This window comes from Priapulus caudatus, unplaced genomic scaffold, assembly GCF_000485595.1.
Source record: "Priapulus caudatus unplaced genomic scaffold, Priapulus_caudatus-5.0.1 Scaffold193, whole genome shotgun sequence".
Lineage (NCBI taxonomy): Eukaryota > Metazoa > Priapulida > Priapulimorpha > Priapulimorphida > Priapulidae > Priapulus > Priapulus caudatus.
Window position 1 is genome coordinate 100651 of NW_014577254.1, and position 12500 is coordinate 113150.

Consider the following 12500-nt stretch of genomic DNA (forward strand, 5'->3'; position numbering starts at 1 on the left):
ACTGACGTGTGCGTGCGTGCGTGCGTGCGTGCGTGCGTGCGTACGTGCGTAAACCTAGCCGTGTAACATGGCCCAGCTACTGTCACACAGCGTGCTGTGACGTGTTTCTTTCTAATGCGTGACATTGTGCATGTGTCCGTGTGTGTGATGATACAGCTGTCACTGTTCACACTTCACATGCATCCAGCAGTTACAGTTTGCTTGTTGTTTTCCATTGTTGAGATGTGATCAAATTAAAGTTGCTATCGTTAAATAATACGCCTAAATGATCCAAAGTGGCAAGAAATTGTTTCTTTAAGTAAAAGGTCAAATAGGTCAAATAGGTAAATGCAAATATCAATGGAATAGATTTTTACATGTTGATTTTCTCAGCTCATCACAAGTATCAGCATTAATTGATTAAATGAGGTAGAGCTGTATAAATATATTAATTTTACATTTCGTTAACGTTTCATTCATTATTAGAATCTTGAAAAAACTATAATTCATGCAGAACAGTTACATGTGTAACAGTGTAAAATAGTGAGCCATACGCGTAATCTGCAGAGATCATCATTTTGCTATTCAAGTCTCAGTTTTAAGGACATTTTTGACGTTGCTGGCTTGTTGCACAGGCATCAAGACGTGAAGACTTTATATGCGCACGTGTATCGTGCAGAATAGCTGGGGGCCATTGTCAGAAACATCGTAAAGTTAATGCTAATGTTAATGCTAAGAGAGCACTTACGACTGTTTAAAGACTAATGTTAAGACTAATTTTGTTTCTGACAACGGTTCCCTGACCTCTGCTCCAGTGCTGACCTCTGTGTTTGCGTGTGTCCGCAGGTTACCCGCTGCACGCGCCGGAAGCCTACTTCACGTACTTTCGCAAGCACAACGTGACGCACATCGTCCGACTCAACAAGAAGATGTACGACTCGCGACGATTCAAGGAGGCCGGCTTCGAGCACAAGGATCTGTTCTTCATAGATGGCAGCACTCCCACAGACAACATCCTTCAGCAGTTCATTGACATCGCCGAGGCAACCGAAGGAGCTCTCGCCGTGCACTGCAAAGGTGCGTGTTAGCGTGAGCATGGGTCTATAGTAACGGGGTTAGAGCAATAGTGCGTGTGCTTTTTAAACTTTCAGTGTCATTCACCCTCGATTCATTATCACAAAATTTCGTTCGCCCCCTGACTAAATTTCCTTGTGTTTGGTCATTTTCGTCTTACTTTCATTTACCCCAAAATAATTTCATTCACCCTTGGGTGAACCATTCACCAGTTTAAGAAGCACTGGGTTAGGGGATTAGTGTATGAAGCAGTCCGTGGGAGGGTTAGGATGAGTGGCTGGGTCTGGACAGGGGGGTATGGGGTAGGAGCATATGGTAGGACTAATGATAGGGTTAGGATAGGTGGCTCAGTCCGGATAGGGGGGTATGGGGTAGGACTAATGATAGGGTTAGGACAGAGGAAAGTTAGGATAGATGGCACGGTCACGACGAGCGATGGATGAGCGTGCTACGTTGTTAACAGCTGTGTGTTCTGTGATTGCTGCAGCTGGCCTCGGTCGCACTGGCACCCTCATCGGTTGCTACATGATGAAGCACTACCACTACACGGCAGCTGAGGTGATCGCATGGATCCGCATCTGCAGACCCGGCTCCATCATCGGACCCCAGCAGCACTACATGGAAGAGTACGCACCAACTCTCTCTCTCTCTCTCTCTCTCTCTCTCTCTCTCTCTCTGTTACCCTTCAGTTTCCTGGGCAACATAGGTCATTTGTGAACTCCCTCCAGTCGCTCGGTTGGTCGCCTTCCGCTTCATTTTCCTCCAGGTGTAGCCCTTCTTCTTGAGTTCCGCCTCCGAGTCTCACCTCCAGGTTACTTCAGGCCTTCCTACCCGACGTCTTTCTTGCGGGTTAATTCCAGCTCAGCGTCGTGCATGCTATGTCGGTAACGCACCAACTACAGTACACAATCTGTTATCCGAAACCCTTGCGACCCCAGACACGTTTCGGAATTCGGAATTTTTCCGGATTTCAGAATGGTAGTACAGTACAGATATACATACCGTATATCCTGCGACGTGCAACTAGCCAGTACTAAAACCCAAGTTTTCAAGAGGCCAAGTGCTGTACCGGTGCATTAAAATATGTATGAGTAATGCGAAACACATTAATATTTATGCATTGAATCTTGCGCAGCCAAACGCAAGCTTAGGTGTATAGACGACCTCCACCAAAAAAACTTCTGGTTTTCGGAGCTTTTCGGTTTTCAGAATTTCGGATCATAGATTGTGTACTGTGTTATCATCGTCACTCAGTTCACTCAAACAGCATCCAGAGGTCCCAAGTTGGGAAAGTCCAAGAAAGGGAGCCAGCAATCCAAGAAAGGGAGCCAGCAATCCAAGAAAGGGAGCCAGCATTGGCCCAACAATCCAAGAAAGGGAGCCAGGTCCATCGCCGATTTTTCGCAGTGCGCAAAAATAGGAAAAAAAGTTGTGGCGGGCTGCGATATCATATATGTGTTTGCCGCGGCACACCACCATTTTTTATAAAGTATACATGTAAAATCATCGTTTTATCGCCTTTTATTGTTCGCTGGAATCAAAGTACATCAACAACAACGGCAAATTTAGTAATTTATTGATTTAATGATGTAAATTTCCATATGGCTGAAAAATGTTACGACCGGGAGCTTCTGACCTCATTCCGGGGCACCGGGAGCAGCGTGTCATACCGGGAGTCTCCCGGTGAGACCGGGAGACTTGGGACGTCTGAGCATCTCATCATGTGACAGCACCATCACGCGGGAGTCAACAGTCATATCTCTACGTGCAATGATGTTATATGAGGTTGTTCACCTCGAGGAGTTTACTGATGAACAGCAGGTCATTGACATTTCTCGACATTATCGTAGGCGTGTAGCCCGTGTGTGCTGGGAGGAGGAAGGTCAACAGCTGTCGTATGATTTTAAAATACGAATATAAATGTCAATTCATTCCTCACCCTGCGAATCAGAAAAAATAACATTTTAGTTAATTTTTGGTAGGAGAAACAAAAATGGTAGTTATGAATAGGTGTAGAAATACGGTTTGGATGAGGGGGGGTGATAATGTTAATAGTTGTTAGCGGCCCCTTTGTGATGTGCTAACTTCAGCTACAGTGAACACTTTTATTCTGACATTGGCAGAAATATAACGAAAAATTGCTGTCCTTTTATTTTTATTTTTTACATCAGCGGATCCATGAACAAAGTTAAAAATATTAATAAAGACGCGCTGTGACATGTTTCTTTTTAATGCTCGTGACATAGTGCATGTGTCCGTGTGTGTGTTTGATATAGCTGTCACTGTACATACTTCACATGCATCCAGCAGTGACTGCTTGCTTGTTGTTTTCTATTGTTGAGATGTGATAAAGTTACGGTTGCTATTATAACATTATCAAGACATTATATAACTGATGTAAGAAATAATTATTTAAAAAAAAACAGCTTAGCTGTACGTGTGCTCTCTTGTTTGTTGCAGGATGCAGATGGAGATGTGGCGGGAGGGAGATCTGATGCGGGTGCGGCAGAAGTGTCGCGACAACAACAACATGGACACCGAGCTGTCACGCAGTCCCATGTCACACATCACATCACGCGTCGATGACATCTGCATCGAGGACAAGCTGCCAGAGAGGATAGAGGATTACGATAGCATAATTAAGGTAAGCTTAATACGCATTTGCTTCCTTAGGTTACATCAGTGCTGGTGTTCAAGTGGTTCACCCAAAAGTGAATGAAATTATTTTGGGGCAGATGAAAATGGGTGAAAAACACAAGGAAATTTAGTCGCGGGTGAATGAAATGTTGTTATAAAGACTCGAGGGTGAATGACACTGAAATAGTTTAAGAAGCACTAGGTGATATCATCATCTTACTGCTGGACAGCATGTATAGCTTATTACTTCAAATTGCCTTTCATCTGCCACTGTAAAATTGCATGCAGTTTCTTACCCTCGATATCTCGATATTTGCTTAAATGTATTATATGCTAATCACCTTTAGAGCTTTGCATATTATTTGTGACTATAGTGATCTCTAAAGATGACTTAGTATTATCTAATCGTAGGTAGATGTAGAAGAAAAGTTCATTTCAAAGTTCAAACCAGCCGTGTGTCATCTGTTACTTGAATATATTAATATAAATTTTAATGCTTGCTTCTTTTGTGCAGTCATTCCCACCTGGCTGTTAAACCATTGCATGCTATTAGAGGGGTTTAGTGGCCAAAACATCACTATAACAGAATATAACCTCACCTTGCTCTACGAGCAAAAACCTAGATATTAAAATGTTAAAATTAAGAAAATCACGTAACATTGGCGGTTTTTGCGGATTAGGAGAGATCTTGAAGAGATGTGGTATCGTTTCCGCACCTGTGCTAACTCTGTTCGCTGCTTCTCAGGAGGAATGTGTTGTTAACCCGGTGACACAGAGTAACAAGTACGAACTGCGAAGCAGCAACAACAACGACAAGCTCACTCAGGGAGATGTGCTCAATCAGATCAAGGCTCAACGCAAGATGCATCTACGATCCGCCACCAGTGGCTCCATCTGGTACGTAGTGTCGAGGAGCACTAGTCGCGGGGGATGACACACACACTGGCTGTGCTTGTAACACCCACACACACATAATACACACACACGCACGCACACAGGCATGCACGCTGCCCGCGATGTCAAATGCTTCCTGCTTACAGGAAGGGTACATTACTTACATTAATGCTTCTTCACCTCAGCATCAACATCAGTGCTCTACTTCCACTCAATGTTATCTGCTCAGCATTAAAGCTTCCTGCAATGGCTCAAGCTCATCATAATTAACGCTCTCTGACTACATCAAGTTTCTCACTTCGCAAGTCACAACCATAGATGGACATAGGCAAGGTGCACCAAAGCATGCGCCGACGGCCGCAGTCCTCTACACATCACCGTCGTCGAGTCCCCCATGCCGTGCCACGTCGGCCGCTGAAGGTGTCAAAGGTCGGCCGGCTACCAACAACCAACACAACGTAGGCATCCGCTCGGGTCGAACGACCCACAACCGCGTTCTGTGATCGCGACTTCATCTACGCACTCAAAAGGATACTTTTAATTGCTCGCTCCTCGCCCAGCGGTATGGCGTGCCAGCGGACATTACCCACACAGCACGCACGCCTCAGGCATCGCGTGCCAGCCAACAGATACGCGCACAGACAGCACACACTCCTGCACGCGACACGATACACAATCAAGCATCACACGCACAGACGCCACCGGGCATGGCTTTCAACAGATAACACCCGACGCGGCCGCACGGCACTTACACGCGTCGCCTGCGGCACTACACATGGCTCTCCTAGGCCACGCACTCACACGGCCGCTCACGCACAGATAGATTCAAAGCAGCCATCGAGCACTGCTATCAGCGGCTACCTATATGAAACCATGGGCTGCAGTGATGACTGATAGCTTAAACCTGCTAACAAGCCACTGCCCTAACATTAAAGAGTAGCATGAAGCTCACTATAAGCTAGAAATCTATCATAAAGGGCTGAACTCATAACATAGTATCTAAAAATAAACTTCGGACAACCTATCTATTGATCTTTATAGTCGAAACTATTCTACCTGGGGCTATACATGTTTATGGTCTCTTGTAAGTTGGAGGGCAGTAACTCACGTTCTCTTGTCTTGTCATGTTCTCATCAGGGCAAATCGTAGATTGTTATACTATGTTCTCAATGTGATGTTTCTTTCACCCTTTTCTATGGGGCATTCCAATGTAACGCAAACATTATGACAGACTATTATAAAAAATTTTTCTCGTGAATTTGGCTGAGCGGTTAACCGTTGACTGGAAGTTGAAAGTGAATTAGTTAAAGTGAATCATTAACTATAAACATTCACTAGTAACAACTTTATGGGCGATTTCTGGCGCAAGTTAGCAGCGTGAGCAAAAAGAATAGTTCCTTGACTTTAAAAAGAAGAATCAAACAACAGTTGCATTTTTTATCTAAATTTTGTGTTAGCACAACATCTACTAATTTTCTTATAATGACATCTATATCATATATATAATTGACCTCGAAATATATATATATAACTATACCATTCTATATATAATAATAACAATAAAAATAATTATATAAATAATAGCAATATATCAATAAAATAAAAAATATATATGACAGATAATATCTACTATTCGACTAAATATATATATCTATACCTTGACTTTGTTTTTAATATATATATATATATAATTTTATAGCACTGCTCATTCTACATAGTATTTTATCTGGATACCATTCAATTACTATTTTCCTATATTCTTTCAGTCTGTTTACAAATCTCTGGTAAACCACTGTACTATCACATACTGGTTATGACCTTCGTTTCTTTTCAAACTAATGTGAATACTGATACGTAACGTATTCATTTTGCCTTTCTCTCCTATTATGCTCTCTAAATATGCGAACTTTGCCCTTAAAACTATATAGAATTCTAGCTATTCGTGTAGAAACTGACATATATATTCTCCTTCACGTATGTACGTAGCTATAGTAGAGAGACCTGCTGTCACTGCATGTTTTTCTGTCTTGATTCTCGGACGCAGTGCGTGGCAGTCTAACGATAGCCTCGAAAGCCGTCGCAACAGCTACAATCCCAAGCTGACGACGCTGTCTGACCATCGGTCGGCGGCGGCCCTCGATCCGGGCCGGTCGGCGCTGCTGCGCGAGCGTGAACGTGAGCACCGGACACTGTCGGCTTACGCCACCCTCAACCAGCGCAACCGCTCTAACGCGAAATTCATTGTAAGTGTCGCGTCGCGCGGCGCGAGAGAGGCATGCGGGATTTGCGTCGCATGCGCGTGCGCCCCCTGTCGTGTCGTTCGGTCAGCTCGTGGTCAGTGACTGGATTCACGCAATCACTAGTAGAGCGTGCTCTGGTCAGTGGCTGAATAGACACGACTGCTAGAACGCTCCCTTGTTAGTAGCTGGATACACTTGACCACTAGAGGGTGCTCTGATCAGTGGCAAGATATCCATGACCACTAGAAGGTGCTCTGATCAGTGCTAGTGACAGAATGCAAAAGAACTTGTGTTGCTTGCATCATGACTAACACTGGATTTGTTAATAAAATACGGTTGCCTGGCACATCAATAATATAGTATACAATCACCAAGATGCCCAGAAAAGAAGAATACTTATAGCAAAAATATATCACTACTATTAGTGATATCTATTTTTGGTTATAGTAGTAGGTAGTAGAAGCAGCAATAGTGATGGTTGTCGTTGCAGTGGTGGTAGTGTTAGTTGTACGAGTAGCAACACTTAATAATAATAAATGTTGCTACTGGTACTAGTGTTGTTGTTGTTGTTGTTGTTGTTGTTGTTGTTGTTGTTGTTGTTGTTGTTGTTGTTGTTGTTGTTTTGTTGTTGGTTGTTCTGTATGTGGACGTTGCAGTGTGAACATATTAATATTGTTTCAATTGTGTTTGTGTTCGCATCCTCTGGGAAGCATGGTGGTTGGTTTACTCTGTCGCTCTCTTACTATCTCTCACTTACTATCAAGCACCTTACTGTTGAAATCCTTTGGCATTCTGAAATTATTTTGCCAACAATGACTATATTAATGTCGGCAGTATGTGCCACACTATTAAGACATCTCCTGATTCTTGCTACTTTAGAACCCTGCATCGGTAATGGTGTAATTAACATTTGCTTAGGGGTTGATAATGGGTAGGTAATGGTCCGGAGTAATAGAGTTAAGGCAATGGTGATAATAATGTTTGATGTATGGGGGTCCTAAATTAGAATCGGGTTAAAGGGATAATATACTCTAGAATTATTAGGTAATTGAACCAGGAAACCTTTTATGTAGCGTAATTTTAACCTATTTTAACTGAAAAATCCCAAGAACCTAGAGTAAAGTATCCCTGTAACTTCTCATCGCATTGCGCTATGTTTGTATTATCGAGTATTGCTGTGTTGTTATAATGGCTTCTTCTACGTGTTCTCTCCGCAGCGCTCGCTCCGGCTCTCTTCGTATTACTAGAACGCCGACGACGCAGATCAGGTGACCCGTCACCACGCATCCGTACAACCTCCGCTCACTGCACTCGACCCCCCGCTTACGTCGCTGACCGGTGGCGCCACCTCTAGATCCAACATGGCCGCCGCAGTGAGGGAGTGTTGCGGTGGGTTCGACTCGCACGTAGAAACGTCCTTCACACTCGATTTTTACGAGTTTTTTTAAGATGCGTGATTTCTTGGGGAGGGAGGGGAGGGGGAGCAATGTGATCCACGTCATTGTGGGAAGCTGTGAACTACAATCATGATGATAACTTCTCCCGCAAGGTTTTAATTTGTATATAAAAAACGTTTCGTTGAATCATGGTTTTTTTATGTAGTGTATGTGTGCGTGCCTGCGTGCGTGCTTGTAGACACGTTAATATGACGTGTGTTTATGGGAATTTGGCTGGAATCAAGAGAAGTTGATGATAGCATTTTAGTCTGCACTTTACACATATTTTTAACAGTTTCTATATAGCCATGCATTTTAAACAATTTTGCATGAGTAGGTTCAATTCCAATCAACCTAAACAATCATGCCGTTGTTTAATGCTTTTCCGTGAAAAGCATGGCGTCGTGTATTTTTAGTGTACGTCGACGCTTGCTAGCCAATCAATGCCTGAACAAGTTGTTTCTTCGCTTGTCGTCAGTCTGTGCGCGAAGTACAGCGATTTATCGTATTCACATTCTGCCGTATATTTGCGCTGTTGGCTCATGTTTGCTTTGTGTTCTTTCATATTCGCTGTTGTGCGTTGCTGCGATGCCTGTGTTAAGGCATCCGTGTTGATTAAGAATGCGACCATGTTGTGTCGGTGACGAGTCATTGAACTTACATAGCCTGTCATCTCTGTCATGGTTTCACTTTCCTCCCCCCTCTGCTGGAAGGGGGGCAGGGTGGACGATTCAACGCCGACATAACAACCCTAGATACTACAGCTACTCACTGCCATACTATGCGTATCTGGTTGCATCGGGGCATGATACATTTCGAATAACGGTGATGTAAAAAAAAAAATTTTTTGAGCGCAGTGGTGCTTTCGTCACGGTAGTATTGACTTGTAATCGTTTGTTTTTACTTTTTTCTTCGCGTTTTTAAATAACGAATGTAGTTTGTAGAATCTTTGTGAATTAGATATTTCTCGCTTTGTTTACAACCTATATCAAGATGGCTGGAGCAGCTCCACTTGTTTACCAACAGGCGATTAACTGATCAAGTCCTAAACTGATTAAGTGTTAGATACTTGTCATCATTTTACTTATGAAACCATTGACTACTACCATATTTTATCTTCGAAAACAGTGCGTAACGTATGATGTATTTTGTGTGCGACTACGCTGAGCGATCTGTACAAACGAGCGTTTGATACTACTACCACTCGTACCCTGTATGTACTCTGCAGCATCAGGGCTTTTATACAAGTACATACATACACTATGTATGTAACAGTACATAGCTGTACGATGTGAACATACGTATGCTAGCTACCGTGTACGTAAATTGCACGCGGAAACATTTTTATCGAAGGATTTTTTTTGACAGTTGTATTCGTGAGGCCGTGGACGCTGTGGTAACATTTCCTTGTTGAATGATTGATGAAAGTTGTTTCTCGCGAGTTGTCACCAGCTTCAGCTGATACTGCTGATACGGTTTTCCTGTAAGTTGTAATGTTAAACCACTGTGTCGTCACTATTACGTGAACCCGTGCGCGTATATAAATTTTACCGTGCAGGTCACGTGAAAAACGCACTGATGATGTCGTCACGTTGTTATTGGACCCGTGAGAGCGATGTGTAGTTTCTACGACGAATTATTCTACACGGTCTAGTTGTTATTATTCGTAACAAAAAATTTAGTTTGTATATAGAAATGGGATTGTTGTGTGTTATGGTGCGTGTTTACCCCCTGTAGTACTCAGTGGTAGCGTTGTCCTGTGTAAAACTGCGAAAGCTGCCATGACAGTTGGTAAGGTCGCTGGGGCTTTATAAGGTTTACAACAACTTTTGCACAATCTGCAGGTGACTGGTAGGCTCTTATACTAGCCACCCTATCATTCTTGTAGCAGCGTAACAGTCCATACTGTTTCTCGATGGAAAAGAGTCGTGCATTCATTCAAACGTCATGAACCTGGTTCACCTGCGTGAACGCTGTTTTTATAGTTGTAAGCTATCGCTGTAGTTTTGCACTTGTTTGTTGCGTGATGCACACAATGAAATAGTCACTACTGCAGCCGCTACTTTGTGTACATATATATAAGAACGTAGTGTCGCTGTTGTAGCGATAGGCGAAGGTGCCCTTGAGAAAATAGGATGAGCTACAAAGTACAAACCAAACTCGATTTGTGAGCGTACCAGCCACTTTGCTACTATAGTTTACAATATTAGGTAGAGATGATTTAGATGTTAGTAGTCATCGTTTGCGCTCACGTTATGAATAGATACTGTGCCGTACCTACTATCACGTCTTATTAATGCGAACTACACCTGTTCAAGGCTGTTGTTTATAACCTGCTTCACTGGTGTCTCTGCTATGCATCCGGCCATGATGCGTAGTTTTCGCGGTTGCCGCCAGAGGGCCAGTAAAGGCAGACGCGATCGGTTACCGATCTTGTCGAGCATGTTGCCAATGACTTGTATTCGGGTTGAGTGGCACACTCGCTTAGCAATAAGTTTTTACACGGGGAGTAACAAGTCGTGCGAGCGTGCGTGTGTGCGTGCGTGCGTGCGTGTGTAAGCCTTGTAAAAAGCTTATTGACAGTGTTGCTGTACTATTTGTGGGCTCATTCACACGCTTCCCTACCGCACGCATGTGTCGTCACGTATTACAATAACTTTATTACATTTTAAACTTATCGTTGTGTAATTGTATTCATCATTGTTTTGTATACAGAAGCTATTTTTATAAGCAAGTGTGCAATTTGGAGCGAGGAAAACGAATGCCAGATGCATTTCATGTGTGATTGAAATTATTTGGAAGTTAATTGAAAATTAGAAGTGCTTTTGTCACCACGCTATATACCACTGCTAAACTTACATTGGTGAAGTAGTTTCGTGCACGTATGTGTGTGTGTGTGTGTGCGTGCGTGCGTGCGTGCGTGCGTGTGTGTGTGTGTGTGTGTGTGTGTGTGCGCGCGCGCGCATGTGTGTGTGCGTGCGTGCCTGTGAGCGGACGGCTATATGGCGCGCCTTTTCATTTGTTTTCAGATCTGTATAACGTTAGGGAGTTACGTAGTAGCAGGAGTAGATAATATCTACCTATTACCTATACCTATACCTATTATCTACTCCTGTAGTAGAAGTTACTAATACGTGTTGTACGTGTCACTGCCGTTATACAGTGTTGCTACAGAAGCCGTTCGCTGCGCTAGCGTTCGTGCGTGTATGGCGGTGCGTGTGTGCGTTCGGCGATGTAGAAATCTGTCAATCAGGATGTTATGATAAGTGTACTAGTAAACGATATAGTGTTATGCGTCATCTCGGGTATTTTATAGACGCAGAAGATAGAATAGCTATGCACATCTGCAATAACATTTATAGGATTTTGTAGTTGTTGAGTACCGTCCAACACGTGCATTGCTGCCAGACGATTTTATGATTTCATGTACGATGAATAGTGAACATATTTTTAAGAAATATTCAATTAAATAATTTCTGCTGACAATGTATCTACCTGATGTAAATGTCTGTTTTTTTTGGCATTTACTATTGTCATTATTTGTACTAATATTTTATTCGCTCATGTCTTTGGCATAGCGGTAGACAACCTGTCGACCACCTGGTGAATGCACCGTAATCTGCTTCATATACATGCACACATTCGATATCGTATGGGAAACGCAGGCATTACTATGGTAACAAGCGGTAAACCGACGCGGCACACGCGCACGCACGCAATCAATCCGTCTATCCACAGCGTGGTGATTCTGATGGTATATATTATCCTGTATTTTCATTGTGTTTAAATGTATTAAGACCAGATTCGTGACCTAACTGGCTTGGTCTAAGGTAGTTTCTCAGCAATAATGCCATTTCATCATTCAGACGCCTGTCATAATATGGTATCATGGTATAGTATAAAAGTCATGATAAGCTACCACTAAGCTGCCACTCCGCCCAAGGTTATCATATCAGAATATGTCCCCACACATGGAGGATTACAAAAATCCATATCTAGACTTGCCACCTCAGGTGGTACCAGAAGTGATTTTTGGGTCTGAGCCCATGACTATATCTGTGAGTATATGCCCATGTGCCCGCATGTTTATCTCTTGCACACGCTATAGCTGCAACAAATATCCAATACTAATTGTTAAATAATCCGCGAATTTGTACTACATAGCTACAATGTATATTATCATTATATATCGTATTTATTACCTCCGCGCAACGAAGGTCATGTAATCGGTCTCGTGTGT

At 43.0% G+C, this 12500-nt stretch overlaps 1 protein-coding gene and 1 long non-coding RNA gene across 2 annotated transcripts in view; both read left to right on the forward strand.

The window, feature by feature from the left end:
• LOC106807064 (dual specificity protein phosphatase CDC14A-like) overlaps positions 1–4929 on the forward strand; it is a 67982-nt gene extending 63053 nt beyond the window's left edge. Inside the window, exons 9-13 of the mRNA XM_014809290.1 lie at positions 826–1056; positions 1541–1679; positions 3514–3697; positions 4436–4587; positions 4891–4929. Coding sequence (XP_014664776.1) covers positions 826–1056; positions 1541–1679; positions 3514–3697; positions 4436–4587; positions 4891–4912 — 728 coding nt within the window. The 3' untranslated portion in view covers positions 4913–4929. The remainder of the gene's footprint in view (positions 1–825; positions 1057–1540; positions 1680–3513; positions 3698–4435; positions 4588–4890) is intronic.
• A 1702-nt stretch (positions 4930–6631) lies between these two features.
• Positions 6632–10933, forward strand: LOC106807062. Its single transcript, XR_001393616.1, has 2 exons — positions 6632–6827; positions 8042–10933. It is a non-coding gene; the product is annotated as an uncharacterized LOC106807062 (long non-coding RNA).
• The last annotated feature ends 1567 nt before the right edge of the window (positions 10934–12500 follow it).